Below are 23,034 nucleotides of genomic sequence, written 5' to 3'. Positions count from 1 at the left end.
CAGATAGTCTTATATTTTGATGATGAAGATAAGAATGTTTTAGTGGCTGAGAACAATAGGCATAACCATATAGTATGTAGGATTAGAATTTACCATTGAAAACCAAGAGATAGAGACCCGAGCATATATGTAAAAATAGAATAGCATATATGAAATACTAATATTTAAGTCTTCTCATTGGTATCTCATTGGCAGAAGGGTTAGTTTCTTTAATGGAGGTATTGGAAGAAAAGGACACACAATGTTGTTATTTTTGGTAATGGTAAGCATGGAGACATTACCCAAGTGAGTAATGGGTGTGGAGTTTGTAAATGTATAATATGTTCATGTTCTTCATTCACACACCCACTGAGGGAAGGGAACTTCCATTTCATATAATCTCCACCTACATCCCTTCTGAAGATTTTTTTTAAGTATTAAAATCCTGACTCATTTCTGATAAAGCTGAGCAAACTGATTTATCCAAAAAACTGCCAATACAGCTTAGGAGGAAATCAAATAAACTATTAACAGTTTGGTGTTTAAATTGTATCCATGCCCTCTGCTGATTCATTCACAGGATTCAGATTAAGGTCACATTATTCCCATGTCATTTTGACAGTTTTCCTTTGCACAGTTGGTATTGCTGTCCAAACTGTAGTCATCTTGGAAGAAAATAGATTTTCCATGGCTTTCTCTTTTATGGTTTTTATGGTTTTGTGCTTTATAATCTGTACTTGTGACTGAAATATTTTTATATGCCAGTTTTAAATGCCATTTTTGAGCAGGTTGGATTTAGCATTTGGTTGTCTGCAAACCCCAAATTCAGCAAAGCATTCAAGCATGTGCTTAAGTCTCATTATCACTCACTACCACTATTCTCTCTTTTCTTTCCCTGTTCAGTAAAGCACTTAAGCATGTGCTTAATTTTAGGCATGTTCTTAAGTCCCGTTGACTTCAATGAGTTTTTTTGCATGTATCTGAAGTTAAACACATACTTAAGTGCTTTGCTGAATCAGGTCCACAGTCCTACAAAGTACATAAACCTTGGCTTGAAACAGCTTTAGTGGTTGTAAACCCACAAGCTTCATAATACTGAATAATATGAGGAGAAAATAGAAACAGGTCATATGCTGAAGTTTTTTTTAATAAGAGAATCTTTAAATCAAATTGTAAAGTGTTATATTACAAGTCGAAGCTGATATCCATTCAGAATGCTTGGCAATAAATAATACTTGCTAAATGAGTAAGTAAACAATGTAGAACTTTATCCATCTCTCACATGGATCAGCTGTGAACCACTCAACACAACCCCATACTCCACTGTGTGAGCTACCTGTATTATTGGTTTGTGTGCAAGTAGGAAACGAGTCTCTGTGGGGCTATTTTCTGCTCACTGCGGGTAGATAGGAATGAGTGGGCACAGAAGAGTGGATGGAGCCTTGATTCCAACCTCCTTCCACCATTGCACTGCCCAGTACAGCTGAGTCGGTGTGGAGATAGAAGTAAGTTGCACCAGGAAAGGGCTGGCACAGCTTACTTCTCCCCTGTCACAAGGGAAAGCAGTACTTCTGCTATGACGTCCCTTAGTCTGGCTGGATTGAAGTATACCAATTCTTGGCCATAGAACATAATGGTGAAGCTCCTGTGTGATGTGGCTGCAAAAAAAAGGCAAATGCTATCCAAGGATATGTCAGGTGAGGCATTTCCAGTAGAACTGGAGGAGCATTAATGCTATTATACAAGGTATTGATAAGACCTCATTTGGAATACTGTGTACAATTCTGGTTGCCCATGTTCACAATAGATTAATTCAAACTGAAACAGGTGCAAAGAAGAGCTACTAGGATGATCAGGGGAATGGAGGACCTATTTTATGGGAGGAGACTGAAAGAGCTTGGTTTATTGAGCTAGCAAAAGAGGGGCTGAGAGGGGATATGATTACGTTTGATAAATACATCAGGGTGGTAAATACCAGGGAAGGTGAAGAGCTATTTAAGCTAAAGGACAATGCTGTCACAAGAACAAATAGATACAAACTGTCCATGAACAAATTCTGGCTGGAAACTAAAAATAAGCTTCAAACCATCACAGGGGTGAGGTTCTGGTACAGCCTCCAATAGGAGTTATAGAGCAAATAACTTAATTAGTTTTAAGAGAGAGCTGGACAAATTTATGAGTGGGATTATATGACTGAGTTGCTTGTGATGGTGGTGGGCAGGTAGCTCTGGGGGAATCCCTTCTGGTTTATGTCTTTTGTTCCTAAAGCTCATGTTTCAGAACTTCAGCGGGTCACTTGCAGGGGTCAGGGAGGGATTTTGTCTCTCCCCTCCTCCTCCGAGTATATTCTGTTTTTGTTGTTGTTGTTCACCTTCCTCTGAAGCATCAGAGATGGCCATGGCTGGTAACAGGACACTGGATAGGATGGGCCAGTGCTCTAAGGTGGCACCAAGCATTTTCTCACATGCTTAGCTGGCTGGTTCTTGCTCACATGTTGGAGGTCTAATTGAGTGCCATATGTGGGATCGGGAAGGAATTTTTCCCCAGGTCAGATGGGCAATGACTTTGGTAGTTTTTTGCCTTTCTCTGTGGCATGGAATGAGAGTCACTTTCCTGGGTTATCTGGGTATATCTGAATCAATTCCCTGACATTATCAGAGTCACAGGCGTTGATGCCCTTCTGACCCTCCTATTCTCTATCTGGGACACATAATAGTTTAGTTTCCTGTGGGCTGTAATACTTTGGTCTAATTTGGTTGTTGGGTTTACTTGCAGATCCTGGGTGGCATTGGTGACCTATGGTGTACAGGAGGTCAGACTAGATCATTGGGTGGTCCCTTCTAACCTTAACTCTGATTCTAACCCCCTCTGACTCTGAGAATTGTTTCAGGTCATTAATGAGAATACATTATCCAGTAATGGAATTGTCACAGACCCTTGTACACAAAGCATGGGATTTTCAAAAAGCTCAGCATTGGTTTAACTCTGTGGCCACTGAAATCAGTACAAAGACTCCTGTTAACTTTAATGGGAGAAGAGTTAGGTCAATACTGAACATTTTTTTGAAAACCCCACCCTAAATATCACTTACATGTAGCCTATTTCATTTTAAAATATTGTTGTGACAGAACTGGAATTGTTCTGTAATAATTTATGAATGCTGTATGTGGACCTTATTTATTGGGATGCTTATTGTGTAAATATATTGGTTTAATTTATTAGGGGACTGTAAGGAAAAACAAGCAGAAAGGGGAAAGAATAGCTCAAATTAATCCATTCTTCAGCAAACACTGGGTGGTTGTTTAGGGACAATGCCTGAACTGTTAGGCTTGAAGATTTTATTCCCTTCCCAACCAAACTGCAAAAATAGTTTTGTCTGGAAGGGCCAAAGCCTAGGAATATAGAAGAAAGAAGTCTGACAGTTTAAAAAAAGGTGTCTCTCTGAAGAGAGACAGAAGTTGTTTAGAAGAACCTGATTGAGAGAGAGTCCCAGTAGGAGACGTCTGAACAAGTTAAGGGTGCCTATCTTACTATCGGGATGATAAGACTTTAGATAAGATAGACACACACACAGATTGTTTGTTGACTTGGGGAAGTTCCAGAAGACTGGAAACAAGTAAATGTTGTGCCAATTTTTAAAAATGGGATGACCCGGGTAATTATATGCCTGTCAGCCTGACATCATTCTCGGGGAAGAAAATGGAGCAGCTGATACAGGATTTAATTAATAAAGAATTAAAGGAGGCTAATGCAATTAATGCAAATCAACATGGGTTTATAGATCCTGTCATGCTAACTTAATATCTTTTTTGATGAGATTGCAAGTTTGGTAGACTAAGGTAATAGTGCTAGTGTAATATACCTTCTATAAGACATTTGACTTGATACCACATAACATTTTGATTAAAAAATTAGACTGCTATAAAATTAACATGGAACACATTAAATTAATTAAAAACTCACTAACTCATAGGTCTCAAAACATAATTGTAAACGGAATCATCGTCAAGCAGGTGTGTTTCTAATAGGGTTCCTTAGGGATTCGTTCTTGGCTATACGCTAGTTAGCATTTTCATTAATGACCTGAAAGAAAATATAAAATCATTATCGATAAGATTTGCAGATAACACAAAAATTGGAGGAGTGGTAAATAATGAAGAGGACAGATCACTATTTCAGAGCAATCTGGATTGCTTAGTAAAATAGGTGCAAGCAAACAATGTGTGATTCAATACAGCTAAATGTAAATGTATAGATCTAGGAAAAAAATGTAGGCCATATTTACAAAATGGGGGACTCTATTCAGTGATGCTGAAAAAGATTTGGGGGTCGTGATGAATAATCAGCTGAACATGAGTTCCCCATGTGATGCTGGGATCAAAAGAGCTAATATGATCATGGGATGCATAAACAGTGAAATCTCAAGTAGGATTAGAGAAGAGGTTATTTTACCTCTGCATTTGGTACTGGTGCAACCATTGCTGGAATACTGTCCAGCTCTGGTGCTCTCAATTCAAGAAGGATTTTGATAAATTGAAGAGGGTTCAGAGAAGAGACACGAGAATGATTAAAGGATTAGAAAACATGACTTATAGTGATAGACTCACGGAGCTCAATATATTTAGCTTAACAGAAAGAAGGTTAAGGGGTGCTTCCTTACATCTGTAAGTATATACATGGACTCTTCAATCTAGCAGAGAAAGATATAACATGATCCAATAGCTGGAAGTTGAAGCTAGACAAATTCAGACCAGAAATAAGGTATTAATCTTTGACAGTAAGGGTCATTAACCATTGGAACAATTCACCAGAAGTTGTAGTGGATTCTCCATCAGTGACATTTTTAAAATCGAGATTGGATATTTTTCTAGAAGATCTGTGCTAGGAATTATTTTTGGTAAGGTCTATGGCCTGTGTTATACAGGAGGTCAGACTAGATAATCACAATGGCCTTGGAATCTATGAAATCCTCTTTCTCTTTTACTATTAAAATAAAATTACTATTAAAATAAATTATAATTTGGTTTTAAGAATTCTGTTTTGTCCCTGTATACCACTGGTCACAGACTCCCAAAGGGAAATAACCGCAGGTGCCAAAACTACCTTGGTCCTGCTTGGGTAAGCACGTTTAATACGTACAGTACAGTAGCAAGGGCTTGGTCTAAGAATGGGAGAATTACAAAATTCCATCCCAACATAGGTAAAGGCTATAGGTAAAGGCATGATACTTGCATCTGAGGTGATGCAGTCAGAGACACCAGGAAGGGGGGACAGAGGCATAGTTAGCCCCATAACTATGACAAATATTATTTCCAATTTTTTATTTAGATACAAATAATTGCAGCCAGTTTAAAAGTGAAAATTGCATATGTTTTAAACCCATAAACCAAGAAGAAACATGCCTATTTCTGCTCATAATATATCCAGGGAAGCTGCATCTGAAACTATTATTATTATTATTATGTATTACTATTTATTAATTTGTATTACCACGGTGCCTAACCATTTTACTAATTAAAATAATCTTGTTATTCAGGATGAGACTTACTTTTCTAATTAAACAATTAATTGACAATCAACATCACAATATATCTTTGATCTTGAAACATTTAACTCCAAAAGCTGCTGCTGCTATGGTCGGTTCAAGGACAGAACATACGTTTCCTCTTTGAGTGATTGTCCATATGTGTAGTTTACTTCAGGTTGAGTATGTTGTCCTTGCACCCAGGACCCGAGGTTTTTCCCTAGCAGTGTCCGTCTGGTCTGTGCATGCATTCCTGCTCACCTTGTGTCCCACAGTGAGAGGACAAAGGGGGCTGCCAGTTGCCACCATTTTAGTTCCTTTTCTACCATTTGTGGTCTAGATGGTGTGGCCGTGTTTGAGCTGACTTCTCAGCTTTTTCTCTTAAATATTTAAAGATTTTTATAGTTAGTTCTTAGTTAGGCTTAGTCTAGGGCTTTGTTCCCTAAAAATATTGGAATCCTCCCTCTGGGGTTGGGAACATTTTCTGTAACCCTTCCCCTGCCAATTCCCACAACCCTGATTCTTCTTCATTGCAGGGCAGTATACCAAGTATCCGCAGTTTCAAAAACTGCAATAAGTGCCAGAAATCCTTCCTGGTAACAGACTATCAAGACACCTGTCTGCTTTGTCTGGGGTAACCCATGTCCCTTCCATTTGTAGTATCTGCAGGTTCCTGCGTAGAACTAAGCAGTTGAAGTGTTCTGACTTCAAAGTTTCCTCATGGGGGAGTCCATGAGGGCAGGAACAACCACTGACTGGGGAGACCTCCGTGTAGGTCATCCTGAAGAAGATAGGAGTGGTCCCTCCTCATTGGTCCTGAGTGGCTCCAAGACCTCTGTTCCCACCTCTGCTCCAGGAGATTCTGGAGCGCAAAGCCAGGGCAAATGGGGAAGGGAGACATCAGTGCTCCCACAAGACAAGAAGGAAGGTAGAGGTCCCTATTCCGCACCAAGTCATTGTGAGCTTTGTGCTTCAAAGCAGGACTATCTGGTCCTGGGAAGGACTGGACCAGGACTTTCTAGAGGGAAAAACTGCAGCACCATCCAGTACCAAGATTGCTTCTTTGACACCAAAACCCACATTGGTGCCACCACATCTGATGCCCACTACGTCTGCAGTTCAAGCTATGGCTATGACTCCATCAACTAAGCTCATTCTCAAATCTGAATGATCTTTAGGTGCTCCTGTAATTGGAGTCACCTTCCTCCCCAGACCCTCATGCCTGGCACTGGGATTTCAGCCAGTACCCGTGTCCCTGGAATACGCCTCTCTGTCCCCTTCTACAAGTAGGGGTCAAGCCAGACTGTCACTGGTATGGTCAAGGAGAATTGGCAGGTCATTACTGCCTCCTCCAGTGACAAGGGCTCCCCCAGGGGATCTAGACTCTGAATCCTCAGAGTTGGAAAAGGACTAGGACAGGCATCCGTTCCTGGACTATTCCCCAAATTGGTCCCTTGAGGGTACTGAGCCCAGAAGAACATACGTCTCCAGGATATCTGATTTTTCCCATATGAAGCTATTTCCCCTATACTCACTGGTAGCTAATACCTTGGGGCCCTGCACTGAGGGGTTATGAGATCTGACAGTAGTAATTTGGGGCCCAGAAGACCCACAAGACTACCACCCAGAGTACGTACCTCATGAAATAAGGGACCAAGGAGATCCAGGGCTTCCAGAGAAGAAGAAGAGCTTCTCCGGCCTCCTCAAGAGGTACTACTACAGCAGCACAAGGAAGAGGAATAGTAGGAACACGAGATACCACACTGGTGACCTTGTCCTCCTCTTCCCCACATGAGGTGGTGATTCCCGCTTCCTCACTGTGCCCTGATAACTCAATGTCCTTCCAGGACTTACTCAAGACAGTGGCAAAGTTGCTACAGATCCCACTGGAAGAAGTCCAGGAAGCCCTGCACAAACTGCTGGACATATTATGTAGCTCAGGTCTGAGTAGTGTGGTGATTCCTATTAACAAGATCCTTGAACCCACCAGGATATTTTGGCAGACACCTGCCACAATCCCACCACTATCCAAGGGGGTGAAAAAGAGGTATTTTGTACCTGCAAAGGGTCAAAGTACCTATTCTCTCATCCACCTCCTAACTTCTTGGTAATATCAGCAGCCCCTGAGCATAGCACACAGAGACAAACCAGGTCTATGCTGCATAAGAAAAGAAGTAAAGAGGCTTGATGTCTTTGGGAAAAAGGTATATTTCTTGGCTTCCCTGCACTTTTGAATCTCAAACTGCCAAGCAGTGATGGCCAGATATGATTTTACCATATATGACAAATTAGTTGGCTTCACCGATAAGTTCCTCAGAATGTTAGTGATCAGTTCAAGGCCCTGACTGACGAGGAAAAGCTGGTGACTAGATTGGTAACCTTAGATGAGGTGGTCACAGCAGTGAGGTCCATGGCAACTACTGTTGTGATGAGATGATTGTTGTGGCTTTCTTCCCTGGAAATCCCAAAGAAGGCTCACACTACTGTGGAAGACCTGTTTGAGTGCAGTGCACTGTTTAGTGCAAAGACGGATGAGTCTCTCCACTTTTTGAAAGATTTCCGAGCCACACTTCGGTTGCTCGGTATTTGCACACCTGCAATCAAGAGAGAGCCCAGTAAGCTGCAGTTCAGACAACCTGACCTGCTGGCTTTTCATCACCAGCGACAATAGGAACTGCCACAAAAGCATCAAAAGATCCATAAGAAGGGTACCAGGGACAATTGGCCTTTGCCTCCAAATCACCCCACCTTCAAAATCAGCATTTTGATTGGACCTTTGAGAGCTCCGCATCAGCTCTCTCATCATGAGATATACACAACCCCTCTGTCCCCCTTTGGAATCTGACTTTCCCAATACATATGTGCCTGGCCAGAAATCACGACAAACAGATGTGTACTAGAGGTCATCTCCTCAGGCTATACCATCCAGTTCTCTTCCCTCCTCACTCTACCCCTCCCTCCCGCCCCGCTTTTGGGATCCCTCTCACAGGGGGATTCATCTGTAGGTAGGGTTGCCACCCATCCAGTTTTTACCTGGACAGTCCGGTGTCTGGATGCTATGTATATTTGCCAGCTGCCCAGTTTTCAGGGACATGGCACCCAGTTACCATAGGGTGAGGGGAGGTGCCAGGTCATTAACCAGTGCCAGCCTCTGCTCAGCTGGGGCTGCCTCCGACCTGCAGGCAGGCTCTTTGAGAAGATCCAGCAAGCGATGGGAGGAGGGGGATAGAGGAGCGAGCGACAGGGGCGGGGCCTCAAGGGAAGAGGCACAGAAGGGGTGGGGTCTTGAGAGGAAGAGGCAAGGAAGGGGTGGGGTCTCGGGGGTCCGGTTACCAGCAATTAGGTGGCAACCCTATCCACAAGAGAGAGAGTCACTCTTCAAACAGGGGCTATAGAACTAGTGCCTTCAGCAGCCAGGGGAGCGGAGTTCTAACTGAGGTACTTCCTTGTTCCCCAAAAGACACAGGGATGGAGACCTGTTTTGAATCTCAGGGAACTGAACAAGACCATCCTTCACCTAAAGTTCAGAGTGGTGACCTGTCCACGTGCAGTTGGTGAAAATTTTCTTGGGGGTGGGGGAGCTAGATGTGTGGTGTGGGGGCAGGTCTCCATCCCTGTGCGTGTGCAGGAGGAGCCTGCACTCTGGGAGTGATGTCAGGCCCTGCTTTCTGGTGTGTCTGGGGGGCACTGTCTGTTTATACCCTGGTGCAGAAGGCAGGGCCGGGGGGGTGCAGGTTGGAGAGCAAGCCTACACTGCACTCACCCCACTGCAGCAGCTTTTGGCCTTTGGAGCTGGACCCAGGGTCAGGATTCGATGCCAAACCAAAGTTAAAGTTCCATATAAAAGGAGTAGTAACTAAGTCATTACTTCCCTCCTCCCTCACAAAAAAAAATTGTCTTGTGATCTAGCAGAGTTAGGGGAGGGGCAGGGACAGTCCCTGGTCTCCAGAAGGCGCCTGGGGCAGGGCGGGAGGGAGAGCGAATTAAAGAGGTATTGAGGCTGGTCAGGCAAAGCTGATACCCTTGAAGCCCTGGCAGCTGTTGCTGACATTGACACAGGGAGCCCAACTTGCACACACCACTACTTCCCCAGTGCATAACCCTGCCTTCCCATCTGGCCTTGTGGGAGTTGTAATGCGCAGACCCTAGAGCTGTGTGGGTGGACTACAAGTACTAGGCAGCATTGGGGGGTGGGTGGATGTTAGTGGAGTGGAGCTGGCAGTCAGAGAGCATGCTCTGGTTATTTCTGAAGTGCCGGAGCATAGCTCTGTCCTCTATTTCAGGTACCAGAGTAACACAGTGGACCACCCTGGCAGCACAACACACCTGTGGCAGAGAGACATTGTGGGGGGATTTAGCTCCCTCTAGTCCTAGCCGCTGCTGCTTATTGCCTGTCATCAATTATCCCCTTTTTAGATCACAGTTTTCTATCTCAAAGACTCCTGTTTTCATGTGGATATTCCTCCAGCACACAGGAGATTCCTGGAATTTGTGGTTGGCCAACAGCACTACCAGTACAGGGTTCTTTCCTTTGGACTCTCAGTGGTGCCGAGAATGTTTACCAAAATGCTGTCAGCAGTGCCAGCTCACTTTCATGGACAAGGGGCTGAGGTTTATCCTTGCTTAGGCGATTGTCGCCTAAAGTGACAGTTCTTATTGGGAAACATGAGAAACAACTGCAATAAAGTCTGCCCTGGAAGTCTCTCAGTCAATAGTGTTTACTGGGGAAAGGCTGAACACTGTGATGGCCGGGTCTGACTTACTGGACAACTGATTCCTCCCTGTCATTGGACTCAGACAGTGTATGCAGACAAGTCCCAGGACATCCATACTATCCTGCCTGGCACTATTGCCATGGCTGCAAATGCCAATGTGACTCTGTTCGTAAGGCTCCATCTAGATGCCTGCAAGCCTGGTTGCAGACTGTTTACACTCAGGCAAGCACAATCTTGATTTGTTAGATATAATTCCCCAAAGGGTCGTGGCATCCCTTCTTTGCTGGGAGACAAAGGAAATGTGTGCGGTGGGTGCCATTCAGCTCCCCACTTCTAACAAAGATTATAATCACAGACACATCCTGCTGAGATTGGGGAGCACACAGGGAGAGACAGACAGCTCAAGGGACATGGTCTATGCTTCACATCAGCATAGTGAAAATAAGAGCACTCAGACTGGCTTGCAAGCAATTCCTCCTTCATGTTTGTGGCCAGTCAGTGCAGGTGCTATTGGAAAACATGACAGCAAACTATTATATCAACAAGCAGGAAAGAGTACATTCCTCACAGCTGTCTGTGGAGGCCATTACCTTTTGGAACTGGTGCATTCCCATACAATTTACTCTGGCTGCTGTCCACCTGCCAGGAATATGAAACACCTTGGTGGATTCTGTAAGCAGATATTTCTCCACAAAACATGAATGGGAGCTCCATGGCCCAGCTCTCCATGAGGTTTTTCAGATGTGGAGTCTTCCATTCATGGATCTCTTCACATCCCACATGAAGAAATGCAAGGAAAGGGGTTGCAGCCCAGGTGACACTCTTCTCAGACAATGCTCAGGAGGTCTGAGTTAAACGCTCCCCCTGATTCCTCTATTACTTTGATCTTGAGGAAAATCAGACAGGATGTGGAGGAAGTTATCCTCATAGCACCAGGTTGGACCCAACAGTTCTGGTAGACTGTGCAACTATCCGCCTGACCTCTCCGCCTTCCCCTGAAATGTCAACTATTGACTGACCACCCCAACTCAGCCACGCTTCACCTGAGAGGACATGGTATTTGAAGGATGCTGGAGCTAGAAAAGATATGTTCGTCTGATATCAAGACCATCCTGAGCTGCAGTTAAAAAGGACTCTACCAGGAAACGTTATGAAACAAAGTGGAAAATATTTACATTCTTATGTAACCAACATGTAAGTTCCCTTTACAGGTAATAATTGGGGATGTACTGCTCTACCTCTTATTCTTAAAATCCTTGGGGCCATCTATTAGTTCTCGCAGGATACATATGGAAGCCATCGGCTTGTTTCATCTGCCAGAAGATATCGAGTCACTGCCCAGTTCCTGAAGGGTAATATTTGAGTCTTCCCTGAGACTACAAGCCTGGGACTTGAATCTTGTTGTATTAACCCTCTAAGGCCTGGTCTACACTTACCTTCAAATTCAGCAGCAGTCAACAGGAGTTACGCAAGCTACGCAGAGTAGCTTGCGTAACTCCAGTCGACTTCGTAACTCCTCTCCTCGTGGTGTCTTCACTGACCGCACTGTGCTGCCACCATTAATGAAGACCACTTGAGGGGGTAGTTTTAACATGTTGACTTCCAGATCGATTGAGTGGGTCTTCACTGACCGCTCAGTCGATCCAGCGGCCAATTTGCCACCATTAATGAAGACATACCCTCAGTCACCATTTGAGCCCCGGGCATTCTGCTCTCTGTTACATCTCTCTATGAAGGTAGCATTTTTGGTTGCTATCATGTCAACCAGAAGAGTCAGGGAGCTTGTGGTGCTCATGGCTAACAGCCCCCCATACTGTTTTCCATAAAGACAAGGTATCCATGAGACTGTCGCTAAAGTTAATCCCTATGATGGCATCAGATTTCCACACCAACCAAAGTAACCATCTACCTGTGTTTTACCCTAAACATTGTTTTAGCAGGGATGAGGTGCCATGCAAGTCACAGGATGTGCTTAGGGCTCTTGCCTTTTATCTGGAGAGGCACTTACTGAAGGTGTATGAGATATCACAAAGCCAAATGTTTACTCTTACATGTTTAATAAAGTACAGTGCAGTGTCAAAAGTGAAGATTTCAGTGTTTAATACACTATAGTCATACAAAGAAGATACCTTTTTTAGTTATGATATACTAACAATTTATGTGTCAATAAACAATTTTCCAAGGTCTCAAAGGCAATTTTAAATGCAAGGAAGAAACAATAAGTAGAAACAAAACCATTAATTAGCTGAAGACCTTCTAGTTTGGCTAAAGTGAATTCATTTTGTGGCATTACCATTTATAATTTAGATAATTTATAATGAATAGGCAATAAATGACAGGCAATAAATGAATAGGCAATAAAACTCAAAAAGATTAAGTATAAGTCTGTTTCCTTTTTTATAATTGTGGTTGCACTATTATAAAAATAAAATATTAGACTGCCTATATTTTTCCATGGATGTCAGTTATATTATAGTGGGAGCAGCAGCAACTGCCACTGTTAAGGTTGAATTCAGGTTCCTATACTAACCCTGTTTTCAGTTGCTTGTACATTTCTAAAACAGTTGTTTTCCAAGTTGAAATTTTCCAGCATGGTCGCTTCCTGAAAGTGATATTTGCAGGTAGTTGGAGCTAGGAGGATTCAGCCATTTTTGAAAATGAGTAGAATGAAACAGAAAATTCTCTAAGGGCTTGTCTACATGGCAAGTTACCGCATGCCAAGTCCGGTGTGAAAGCCCTGGAGTGGGGCTTAGCATGGTGTAGCAGTGTCCACATGGGACATTGCTATGTGGCAAGCTGGTGCAACGAGATTCATACCCTGGTGGTTCATGGCAGTAACTTTTCATGTAGACGAGCCCTAGTTTCAAAGAATTCCTGTCATGACGTTATGTTGTGTTATCTGCAAAATAGTATTTGATTGAGTAGTTATAGACTGTAATAATGCTTACACAGAAGGAAACAGGGTTCAGATTGCATGTAGAACCTAAATTTTGGCATTTCCTGACTTTTAAATTTTTAACGATGCATCCTTAAAAATGTAAATGTAGATTTTTTGGGGGAGAATTATGTAGTAATCTGACTTTGAATGCTCTCCATATAAATATGTTATACATTGTAATAACTAACCAGTAGTTTGTTTTGTTTTTTCAGCTTACCCTGGATACAACCAAATGATGGAATGCCCCCAAGGTTACAAGAGGATTAATGCTACCTTTTGTCAAGGTAAAATATTTGTCAACAATTCACCTATTTATTTTGAGTAAATCTTTTAGGCTAAATTAATTCCTGGCCTAACTCCATTGATTACAGTGGAGATTCAGGGATGAATTTGGTTGTGTTTGGGAGAAACTAGTGTAACTGAGTCCAAAATATTGGCAGCTGCCTAGAATAGCTTTACCCTCTTTACTGCAAAGCAAAAAACTGTTTATTACCTTTACTGTTTTTTATGACAAATAAAGATGGCTTCATAAAAATTTACTTCTGTTTTTTTAATGAGAAATATCAGGCTCAGACTTCTTTTCTTTTGCTGAAGGATATTAAGTCTGCCTGTCCTGAGGCTGCAGTAGCATTTGAAGAGTGGTATGGGGGAAGGGAAGTGCAAAGGATTCCTTTCCCTACCTTCAGTTGCGTTACTCCTGATTTATATTGATGTGAGAGGAGGATTAGGCCTCATCATTCAAACAACTCATAAATATCTATATCTATATTGTACACACAACCATATTCAACTGAAAATGTAAAAAGAAAACAAGTTAGACAGAAATGATAATACAGAATAGCATTCTAAAGCCTTTATTGGCATTGAGTTAAATCCTGCCAGTGGCACAAGATAGGACCCAGAAGGGGACCGGCAGAGACACAGAAGTTTCACTCTAAGAAACATGGCCCCCCACATAGGCTGCCCTGCTGAGCTAAGACTGGCCAGTTCAGCCAATGGTGTCATCACCTCAGCAAGCAGAGAAGTGACCTCAGACAGAATCTCCCTCCCTACACTTTTGTGGAGCCTTGTGCTTCTCTGCGGTGTGTGAACCACCACCACCTGGAGACCTCTCTTCTGACACATGGATGGGCTTTGAACTAAACACTATACTGCAGGTAGCTCAGCACATTCCTTCAGCTCTCCATGTGCTCAGCCGTGCCCTGGGATCTGCACAGCAGCACGATGAAGTCTTTAGTAAGGCAGATATGTAAATTCAAATTGGAAAGTTATTAAATAATTTGACCTTAATTGGACATTTCCAATTTCCTTATTTGTTTTTTGTTTTTTTTTTTTAAATAGAATCTTCACTTTGATTTCTAGGTTATCCAGTAATTGCATTTTTCTGAGAAAACTATAAGATTCTCATAGATGATTTTTGTTCTTGAGCTTTTCCTGATCCTTTCCTAAAGGTTCTTTCAACCTTAACTTCAGATTAAACAAGATTTATTTTTTGCTTAAGAATTTGTTATTTAAGTCACAGTACAGTATACATTTCTTTTGTCCACTGCCAAATAATTACATGCTGTCAATATAAAGTATTTTTTTAATTTGTGCTTAGTAGGTCACCAAACCCTGGTGTCATTATACTGTTGACAAGTAAAGGCTGTGAGCCTAATTTTGATCTCATTTATACCCGTTTTACATTTGTAACTCCACTGATTTCAATAGAGTTATTCCTGTTTATGTTGGTGTAAAAGGGCGGGGAGAATTATTCCTCGGCACAATCAAAGCAATGCCTTGCTTAATGCATGTAACAAGAACAAGTTGACTATCTGCTTTAAGTAAGTCTCTGTTAAGAATATCAACTCAAAACTATGTTCTCACTCAAACACAGTTTTGCAGAATTGGTCAACTTAAAATGGATTTGAGTTTTTTTCTTATCAGTGTTAGTCAGTGAAACTAAACAGAACTTCCTTCCCTTTCATTTTGCACAATACAGACAGACACAGTGACTTACTTTGAAAGTTGGAAGCTTTTTGATTTAGTTATCTTCAATGTTATCGTGACTAGCACATTTAGGGAAGAATTTCTAAAAGTTTGCATGGTCAAAACAGGCAGTTTGGGTGGCTAATGGAGTTATTCTTTTGGTGGCTGCTCTGGCTCTACATAAAAGGCATTTTCACAATGGATCCTGTTGCTGAAAGGTAAGCATAAGGGCAGGAGAGGGATGTAGATATAGAGCATCATCTTGCAGGTTTGGAGCTGCACAATGAGACGGAAGGAAGCACAGAAAGAGAGAGCAAGTTTGAGTTATAGAAGAATGGGCAGAGAAGGAGGAGGAAAGGGAAGGGTGAAAGTGGTGTTGGCCTGTGGACATAAGGACCATCAGTAAGGACCATGCACACAAGAAGTTGCCAAGGAACACTTTGAGGGAGGAGAGTGTAAGGGGAGAGGGAAGGGGATTAATTGGTATCAAAAGACATACATGGGAATTTTGGGAGATTGAGTTCATTTTATTGAACTGGAAACTTTCAGATATGCAAAGATAAAGAAACATATAACAGCCAGCTGAGTAAAGAAATGGTGATACCAAAAAACAAAACTGCTTTAAAGAGTACAAAATATAAACTTCAAAAACTGCTGCCTCCATCACTGAGGGGTATATGTGAACTTCTATCTTAAGTTTCTCTGTTAGATGCTTTGACGTACCAGCTGCCCAATTCCTGACACAAAAGCACTGTCCATGTCCTTTGCTTTGGATGAGGGCTAGAGGCATTGAGGGAGGGTGATAGCAGGGAAGATAGGGTTAGGTCAAAGGACTGGTGGACCATTAGACAAGGAAGGCAGTGGGAGGGGAATGCCAGGAGCATTCAGTCTGACCTGTGGGGGCAGGAAATGGATTCCCACTAGAGAAAGATGGGGCACAGAAAAAGGAGACAGAGGAAAATGGCAGGAAGACATGCCACATGTTGGTGTCAACTTCCTAACAGAGAGCCTGGCTAGAAATGAGGGACATGAGGGCCAGGCGCATCAAGGCTGAGCCCCTTATCAGACCTACAAGTAGTACATATTTTGCAGCAAAATGCTCCTAACCATTTCCAGGAGACTATCTGACTGATTCAGTTTGTGCATATGACAGTATAATCATACTGAATATTAGCTACAAGGTTGCTACGCATCTGCAAAAGAGACAGGACCTTCAACTCAGCATTGTGGCTGTCTCAATATCATCCCTATTCTCCTGAGCATAGTCTTCTGGAGAGGGAGGTTAAGTATTCCTGACAGCTATGGAAATATGTACTAATGTTATCAGTACTGAGATGTAACAATTTTACGAACATTGTAGGTAACAAGATTAGTGAGGAGAAATTATTGTATATTGGATTATTAGAATTTCCTCTGTGACTATTGATCTAACCTATATTTGTGGAATGGTTGCTATACTTCTATAATGCTTGAATTTAGAGGGGCCTGCACAGAAAGGCCACACAATGACTTCCCAGGTAAGAACACCCAAGCACAAACTGGAAAGACAATGGGGCAAGCTGTTAGCCTCAAGGGTACTTTCTCCAACCAGTTCCAAAAATCTTGTTTTGCAAAAGCTGTATGTTACCAGATCAAAGAGCTATAAATAGTTTAAAAGTGGCTTGATTCCTGAGAAGGGGGGTGAATTGTCAATGAGCTCTGACAAGAAAACAAATTGACACACAGAGAGGCTCTGTGGAAGATCTTACAGGTGTTAGTCTTACCAGAGTCCCCATGTGGAAGATGATCAGACACCTGGTAAGCTAGAAATACATATAGTCTGTTTAATTATTTTTAAGATATATTCTTTTCTGAAATGCTTTTGTTTGAAATAAATAATACTTGGCTTTAAGGAAGCTGTTCAGTCACTGATTACCCTTGTCCTTGTCCTGGAGGAAACAGAAATGCAGGATCTGCAGAAAAATCAGAATTGCTGAGATAATCATGGTTGATACACAGAGAATTGCAACCCAGGACCTGGTCTGAAAGTGGGAGAATTGCATGATTCCACCTCAAGAGATAGCTAGAGGCCTGAGGTCAAGAGGTGGTACACTCTGTTAGAGCAGAACATGGGACAGAGTGTCAGGAGATAGACTGCCACCAGTGCTACACAAACTTTGAGCTTGCCAATAGCAATGTTGATTTAGACTCAAAAAGAAGATCACAGTGGTTCTCAATTCCTTTCTAGCCACTGGCTGCTTTTACGTATCAGAGCCTTTGTCCCCTTACCCTACAAATTTCCTTCTTTGTTTTTTCTCCATAATCTGAAATTTTTCCATGTTTCTCCTTTATTTGCCAGTTAGGATAATTACTATTTAGAGTAATTTGCTCTAAGAGCAAACTTCTGTTTGGGGCTCAGTTCTAGTTTCAGATCAGTACAAGTTCTAATCTGTCTCCTTTGCTTAGGGTTTTCTCCTTTGACCAACATAAAATTGTTTGATAATAGAAATTTAGGACTGGAAGGGACCTTGATAGGTCATCTAGTTCAGTCCCCATGCACTGAGGCCGGACTAAGTATTATCTAGGCCACCCCGACAGGTGTTTGTCCTACCTGTTCTTAAAAATTGCAGTGATGAAGATTTCACTACCTCCCTAGGTAATTAGTTTCAGTGCTTAACCAGACTTACAGTTAGGAAGTTTTTCCTAATATCTAACCTAAATCTCCCTTGTTGAAATTTAAGACCATTACTTCTTGTCCAGTCCTCAATGGATAAGGAGGACAATTCATTGCCCTCCTCTTTATAACAACCTTTTACATACTTGAAGAATGTTACCATGAAGGATGAAGCTAGAAAAATCCACTCTGATTCATATCCAAAGACTAGCCTTTATTGGGGCAAGTTTCAGTTCCTTAAAGACATCTGCTTTCTTTCTGAGAGAGAGTTTAGGATTTAAGAGGTTCTTCTTCGAGTGATTACTCATGTCCATTCCACTATAGGTGTGTGCATGCAAACTTTTTTTCCCTTAGCAGATCCCGTAGGGCCAGCTCTGGTGCCCCTTGGAGTCCCGTGCACATGCTGCAGTATTTGAGGCACTGCTGGCCCTACGCCCCCTCGGTTCCTTCTTTCTGCCCGTGGCGGTTACTGGAACTGCCTGCGCTTCCATTGCAAGCACTTTATTCCCCGGGTTTAAACGTTAAACTAGGATTTTTTGTGTTAGTTAGTTAGTGAGGTTAGTAACTCCTGTAGTGGTAGTTAGACACTTGAAGATAGTCTAGCTTAGTTTTTTACCAGGAGCAGGTATGCTCCGGTGTCCTGGCTTCAAACCATTCGCTCCAGCGGGAAAGCTTTCCTGCTAACTGACCCCCCACTGCCTAAAGCGTGGGAGGGAAGCTCATCGTAAGTAAGAGAACGGATTGTAAGGCTTTCAGACTTCCAGAAAATCCGCCTGAAAGCCCGGCTCACAGAGCCCCGAGCCGGCTCTGAGCCAACTGCTTCGCTGCGGTATCCAGCGTGCCGCTGGTACAGAGAGCACCGTCGGCACTGACCCAACTCGGCCCTGCGGAGACGGAAGCACTTGGGCTCCCCTGCACCGTCGGAGCAGGCGGGGTGGAGCACTGATCCGCACCGAGGTCGGATCACGGAGACCCGCTGTCGGAGCCAGCATCTCTAGCCAGGGAGCCTCCCCTGAATCAATGAGTGGGGTTGCCCCTCGTCAACTACCGGCTTCGGTGGCCGAAGGGCGGCAGGAACCTTGTTGGCCTTGCGTACGCCGTCGCTGCCCATACCACCATGAGAGAGAAGGGGCTGGCATTAAAGGGAAGCCCCCGCTGGGACCCCCTGAATGGCTCAGGAGGTCCCTGGTATGGGGAGGAAGATCTCCTGCAGACCGGTTTCCTAGGGTAGAGCAGGAAACTCCCCTAGAAGTTATCCTAGGTCGGTCTGGCGACCTGCATCGAGATGGAGAGCAAAGTCGCCTGCCCGACACCGACGACCACCCCCCTTCCCCCCCGGCACTGGGTGAGGTCCATCCCACCGCTCCGGCACCGAAGAGTTTGCCAGCAAGTACTCGGCGCTGATCCCGGTCACCAGAGACAGTCTCGGTACCAAGGATCCGGGCGGTGCAGAAACTGGATGCCGGAGACAAACTCAGCTCTGAGAAGTTCACCGGGCGGTGCGGAACCCGGTGGCCGGAGACAAGCTCAGCACCGAGGAGTTTGGCTCCTCCCTCCCCCCCCGTGCCGAGGCAACGATGAACCCCCGGATGCTGGAGACGGACTCTGCACCGAGGAGTTCAACCCAGCACCGAGGCAAAGCCTAGATGCTGGAGACAGCCTTGGCACTCGGATCTCGCCCAGTACCAAGGCTGCATCAATTCAGATGCCTGAAGATGGACTCGGCACCGAGGTTTCGCCCCCGTATTGAGGCTGTGCCAAACTCGGTGGCCGGAGACAGACTTGGCCCCGAGGAGTTCACCCTGCACCGAGGTCGGGCAAAGCTGGTCACTGGAGCTTGACTCAGCGCCAAGACACATGCAGAGTGCAAAAAGTCCTCAGTGCAGGGATGATGCTTGGGTCACCTCAGCTTGCCGGAGCGTTGTCCGTACGCCTGCTCTGGCCGTGACACCCACAACGAACCTGGTAGTAGAGGTGATCATCGTCGAGGGGTTGCTCTCTGGAGTGACGGTACCGCGCAGTAAGAGGCTTTGGGCGGCCCCAGCAGTGGTCTGTCAACGCTGCCTCAGTGTCCCTTTGGAGATGCAGCACCTAGGGAAACCACCACCAACGAAAGGTGCCAGAGCCCCAGGCAGATGGCCTCAAAGGCAATGGTCACCCAAATGGCTGTATGGGGGCTTAAGGGGCTTCCCGAGGGGGGACGAGACCACGGTCCGTCAACCCCTCATAGATGCAGTCAGTGCCTCAAGTACAAGAAAAAGGCCACCACGTGCCCTCGGATGACAACTCGGCCCCACGGACAGCAACTTCTGTGGTGACCGCCGGTCGGTGGGAAGAGGGGCTGCCTTCCCCCCTCACTAGATGAAGCATGCTCCCGAGCCCTGGTTGTTTCTAGTGCACACCGGGAACTGCTCAGGAGGTGGCCTCCACCTGGGGGCTGGACGCAAAGGAGCAAAAGGGGCGTTAGACAACCTTTAATATTCTATCAAGCTCCACAGCGTGGTAGTTGCCCTGACCTGCAGAGGGGCACCCAACATAGTAAGGGTCTCATGGCAAAACCCCTTACTCCATATCCCGATGCCTAAATGAGCCAAGAAAAGTATTACGTCCAGCCAAAGTGTTTGAATTCTGTTCACCACCCTGCCCCAGGTCCCCGGTGGTGATTGCAGGTGGTGATGGTAGGCAGGGCAGATGGGCTGTACTCCAGGCAACAAGGGCGACTGCAAGCCAGAGTTGTTTGGAAAAACTTTATTCAATAGCACTACCAGCAAGTGGAAGGTGAGCCCTCGGGGGACTCAGTGAGCTGCTTTGCTGAGGCTCTGCCTGGCAGCAGACGCTGCGCCTGTAGGCCATTGCAGAGCAGGGTACCGCGGGAGCTAGAGCAGCGCTCCTACCACCCTCAGTAGCTGCCTATTTGGTGGGCAGAGCCATTCCCTCCACCATCGGCATGCCCGGAGATTAGTGGCTGCAATCCCGGGCTATCCCGAAAAGGTCCAGCAGCTCATCAGAGGCTCTTCCGTGGATGGGTCAGCCTTCTCTTTGTTCACATAGAGGCGGAGCTGCATGGTCTCAGGGACTCTTAGACCATGCTCCATTCCCTGGGCCGCTACGCGCCACACATCTTCAGGTGTCAGGCAGGTCTCCAGGAATAGCAGCAGCCAAGGTGCCAGCCACGGCTGTCTCGCGACCTATGGGCAAGGGGACAGAGTCAGGGGGTCTACGAGATACCATCCACCCTGACTGGCTCCTTAGGCCCTCAGTAAAGGTCCTCTTGGCTATGGGGCAATTGGAAAGCCTCTTCTGCTGGTGAAGTAAGGGCAGTGCCCTAGTGTATACCCTCCTTTAGACTTGGGTGAGCCAGAAGGCCTTCGGCCCACTGGGCCCCTGAGATAGCTTGGCGAGCTAGGGTCCCCGGTCGTCTCCTCCCCCCGGCCCCTTGACGCATCTCCTTTCTTCCCTGTCAGTGGCAATTCCACATCCAAGAGGTTGAGGCCACCTAAGCCAGGAGCAGCGGGACAGGTCCCGCAGGCGATAGCGGAAGAGGTACTACTCGAAGTACTCGAGGTTGCCAACAGCGGATAGGGCACAGGGCGGCCTGCACCTATGGGGTGAGGATAGCTAGCCTGACGCTTAGGCCGCTTCAGTTACGGCCCCGGGATACAGTCCGAGCAGGCAGCTCATACACCGAGGGGCTATGATCCACTCTACTCCCCTTCCTCCTCCCCCCTCCCCAAAAAAAAAAATAACCTGACAGCAGCAAGCCTTACCCTCCAGAGTCTGGTGAACGACTCCTCAGGATGTGTGAAGGGGCATTCCATTCAAGGAACAGGCTCCTTCAGTTACCCTGGTAGCGGCCACCTTGAGCAAAGGGTACAGTGCCATATCAGTGCTCACCTCGGCTTACAAGGCGTCTGCCAAGGAGGGACAGATGTCGGCACACCGATGAGAAGACCCGTGAAACGCTCGCAGGGCTTGCGGAAGGTCCCCCGCTTTATCGAAAGAAGGGAGGTACAGATGCTGGCAGTCAGTGTAGCGACCATGTACTACACCGACAGGCGGCGGGAGCCCATTCATCAGCCTTTTGAAGGGAACCTATCGGTCTTTGGGACCTGGCAGTGATCACCTCCCAGGGGTGAGGAATGGCGAGGCAGACTGCATCAAGGAGCCGCTCTTCCTCACCATGGGGGATCGCTGTGCCTACTAAGGGCGTCTACGAGCATCTGGAGGGGGATTTCCCCAAAGGGAATCAGTCTGTATCGGTCTGCAGCACGAGGTGTCCATGGTGCTGCTCCCTCCATGGTCAAGGGGCAGCAGTGCTCGCCAATGCCATTCGTCTGTAGCGATCAGAGGCCCTTATATTTGCTCTCCCGTCCATGCCAACACGGGTGCAGCATGCTGCTGGATTTCTCGATCGCCTGCCCCGGGAGCCTCCGAACCAGCGCGACTCCAGCTACTAGGATCACAGTCACCTGTGGTGCCCAGACCGGAATTCCCGACACCTCAGGGAGTGATAGATCGGTGGCGGAGAGGCGATGAGCGAGCTGCTGAGAACAAGCCCAGTGTGTTCTGATGGGTAGCAGGAAACCCTCCACGTAAGCCATGTACCGAGTTAAGTGGAAGTGGCTGTTGCCTGCCGGGAGCAGTCCCGAGATACTCTACCCGGCTTCTCGCCAGGGGAGGTGATCCGGGAAATACTTGCCGCAGCTAAAGCTCCAGGGACCGACTGTGGTCTCCCTGAAACCCCACCTAGCAGCTATATCAGCCGCCCATCGGCCCCTGGAAGGGGGATTGCGGTCCTCCCATCAGATGGTGGTTCGGCCCCTGAAGTGGTAGGAGGCTCTATCCGTAGGCCCGCAACCCAGTGCTTCCCTGGGATGTTGACCTGGTCCTTCCCAGCCCATGCTCCTCCCCTCCCGGAACCCAGGGCATCAGGCCCTCTACTCTAGCCTTCCAGGAAGGTGGCCTCCCTGGGGGTATTTACCTTGGCAAGAAAGGTCTCCAGGATCAGGGCTCTGACCCCAGAGCTCCTCCCTCATACTGTAGTCTGTAAGATAAGATTCAGTGAGACCACACTGGGCCCCCCGGCGTAAGGCTGTTGTCCGTTCTCATTGAACCAATCATATATTCTCCCCAGGTCTCCCCGAACTACACGGTTCTGAGGGGAGAAGGCAGCACACGCTAAAATGCAAGTGGGGCCCTGGCTTCTACATCAGATGTACGAGGCCGTTCAGGAGAGTGATGCAGCTCTTCCTCGCAG

General features: G+C 45.7%; 1 protein-coding gene across 1 annotated transcript in view; it reads left to right on the top strand.

Annotated features, from left to right (window-relative positions):
• LTBP1 (latent transforming growth factor beta binding protein 1) overlaps positions 1-23,034 on the top strand; it is a gene marked incomplete at its 3' end in the record, with an annotated part of 277,622 nt that overhangs the window by 151,457 nt on the left and 103,131 nt on the right. The window contains exon 8 of the mRNA XM_067562644.1: positions 13,369-13,440. Coding sequence (XP_067418745.1) covers positions 13,369-13,440 — 72 coding nt within the window. The remainder of the gene's footprint in view (positions 1-13,368; positions 13,441-23,034) is intronic.

Source organism: Emydura macquarii, unplaced genomic scaffold (assembly GCF_026122565.2).
Source record: "Emydura macquarii macquarii isolate MOO-44397 ecotype Brisbane River unplaced genomic scaffold, CSIRO-AGI_Emac_v2 contig_2457, whole genome shotgun sequence".
Lineage (NCBI taxonomy): Eukaryota > Metazoa > Chordata > Testudines > Chelidae > Emydura > Emydura macquarii.
The sequence above is the reverse complement of the archived record's forward strand: the minus strand, read 5'-3'. Positions and strand labels throughout refer to the sequence as shown.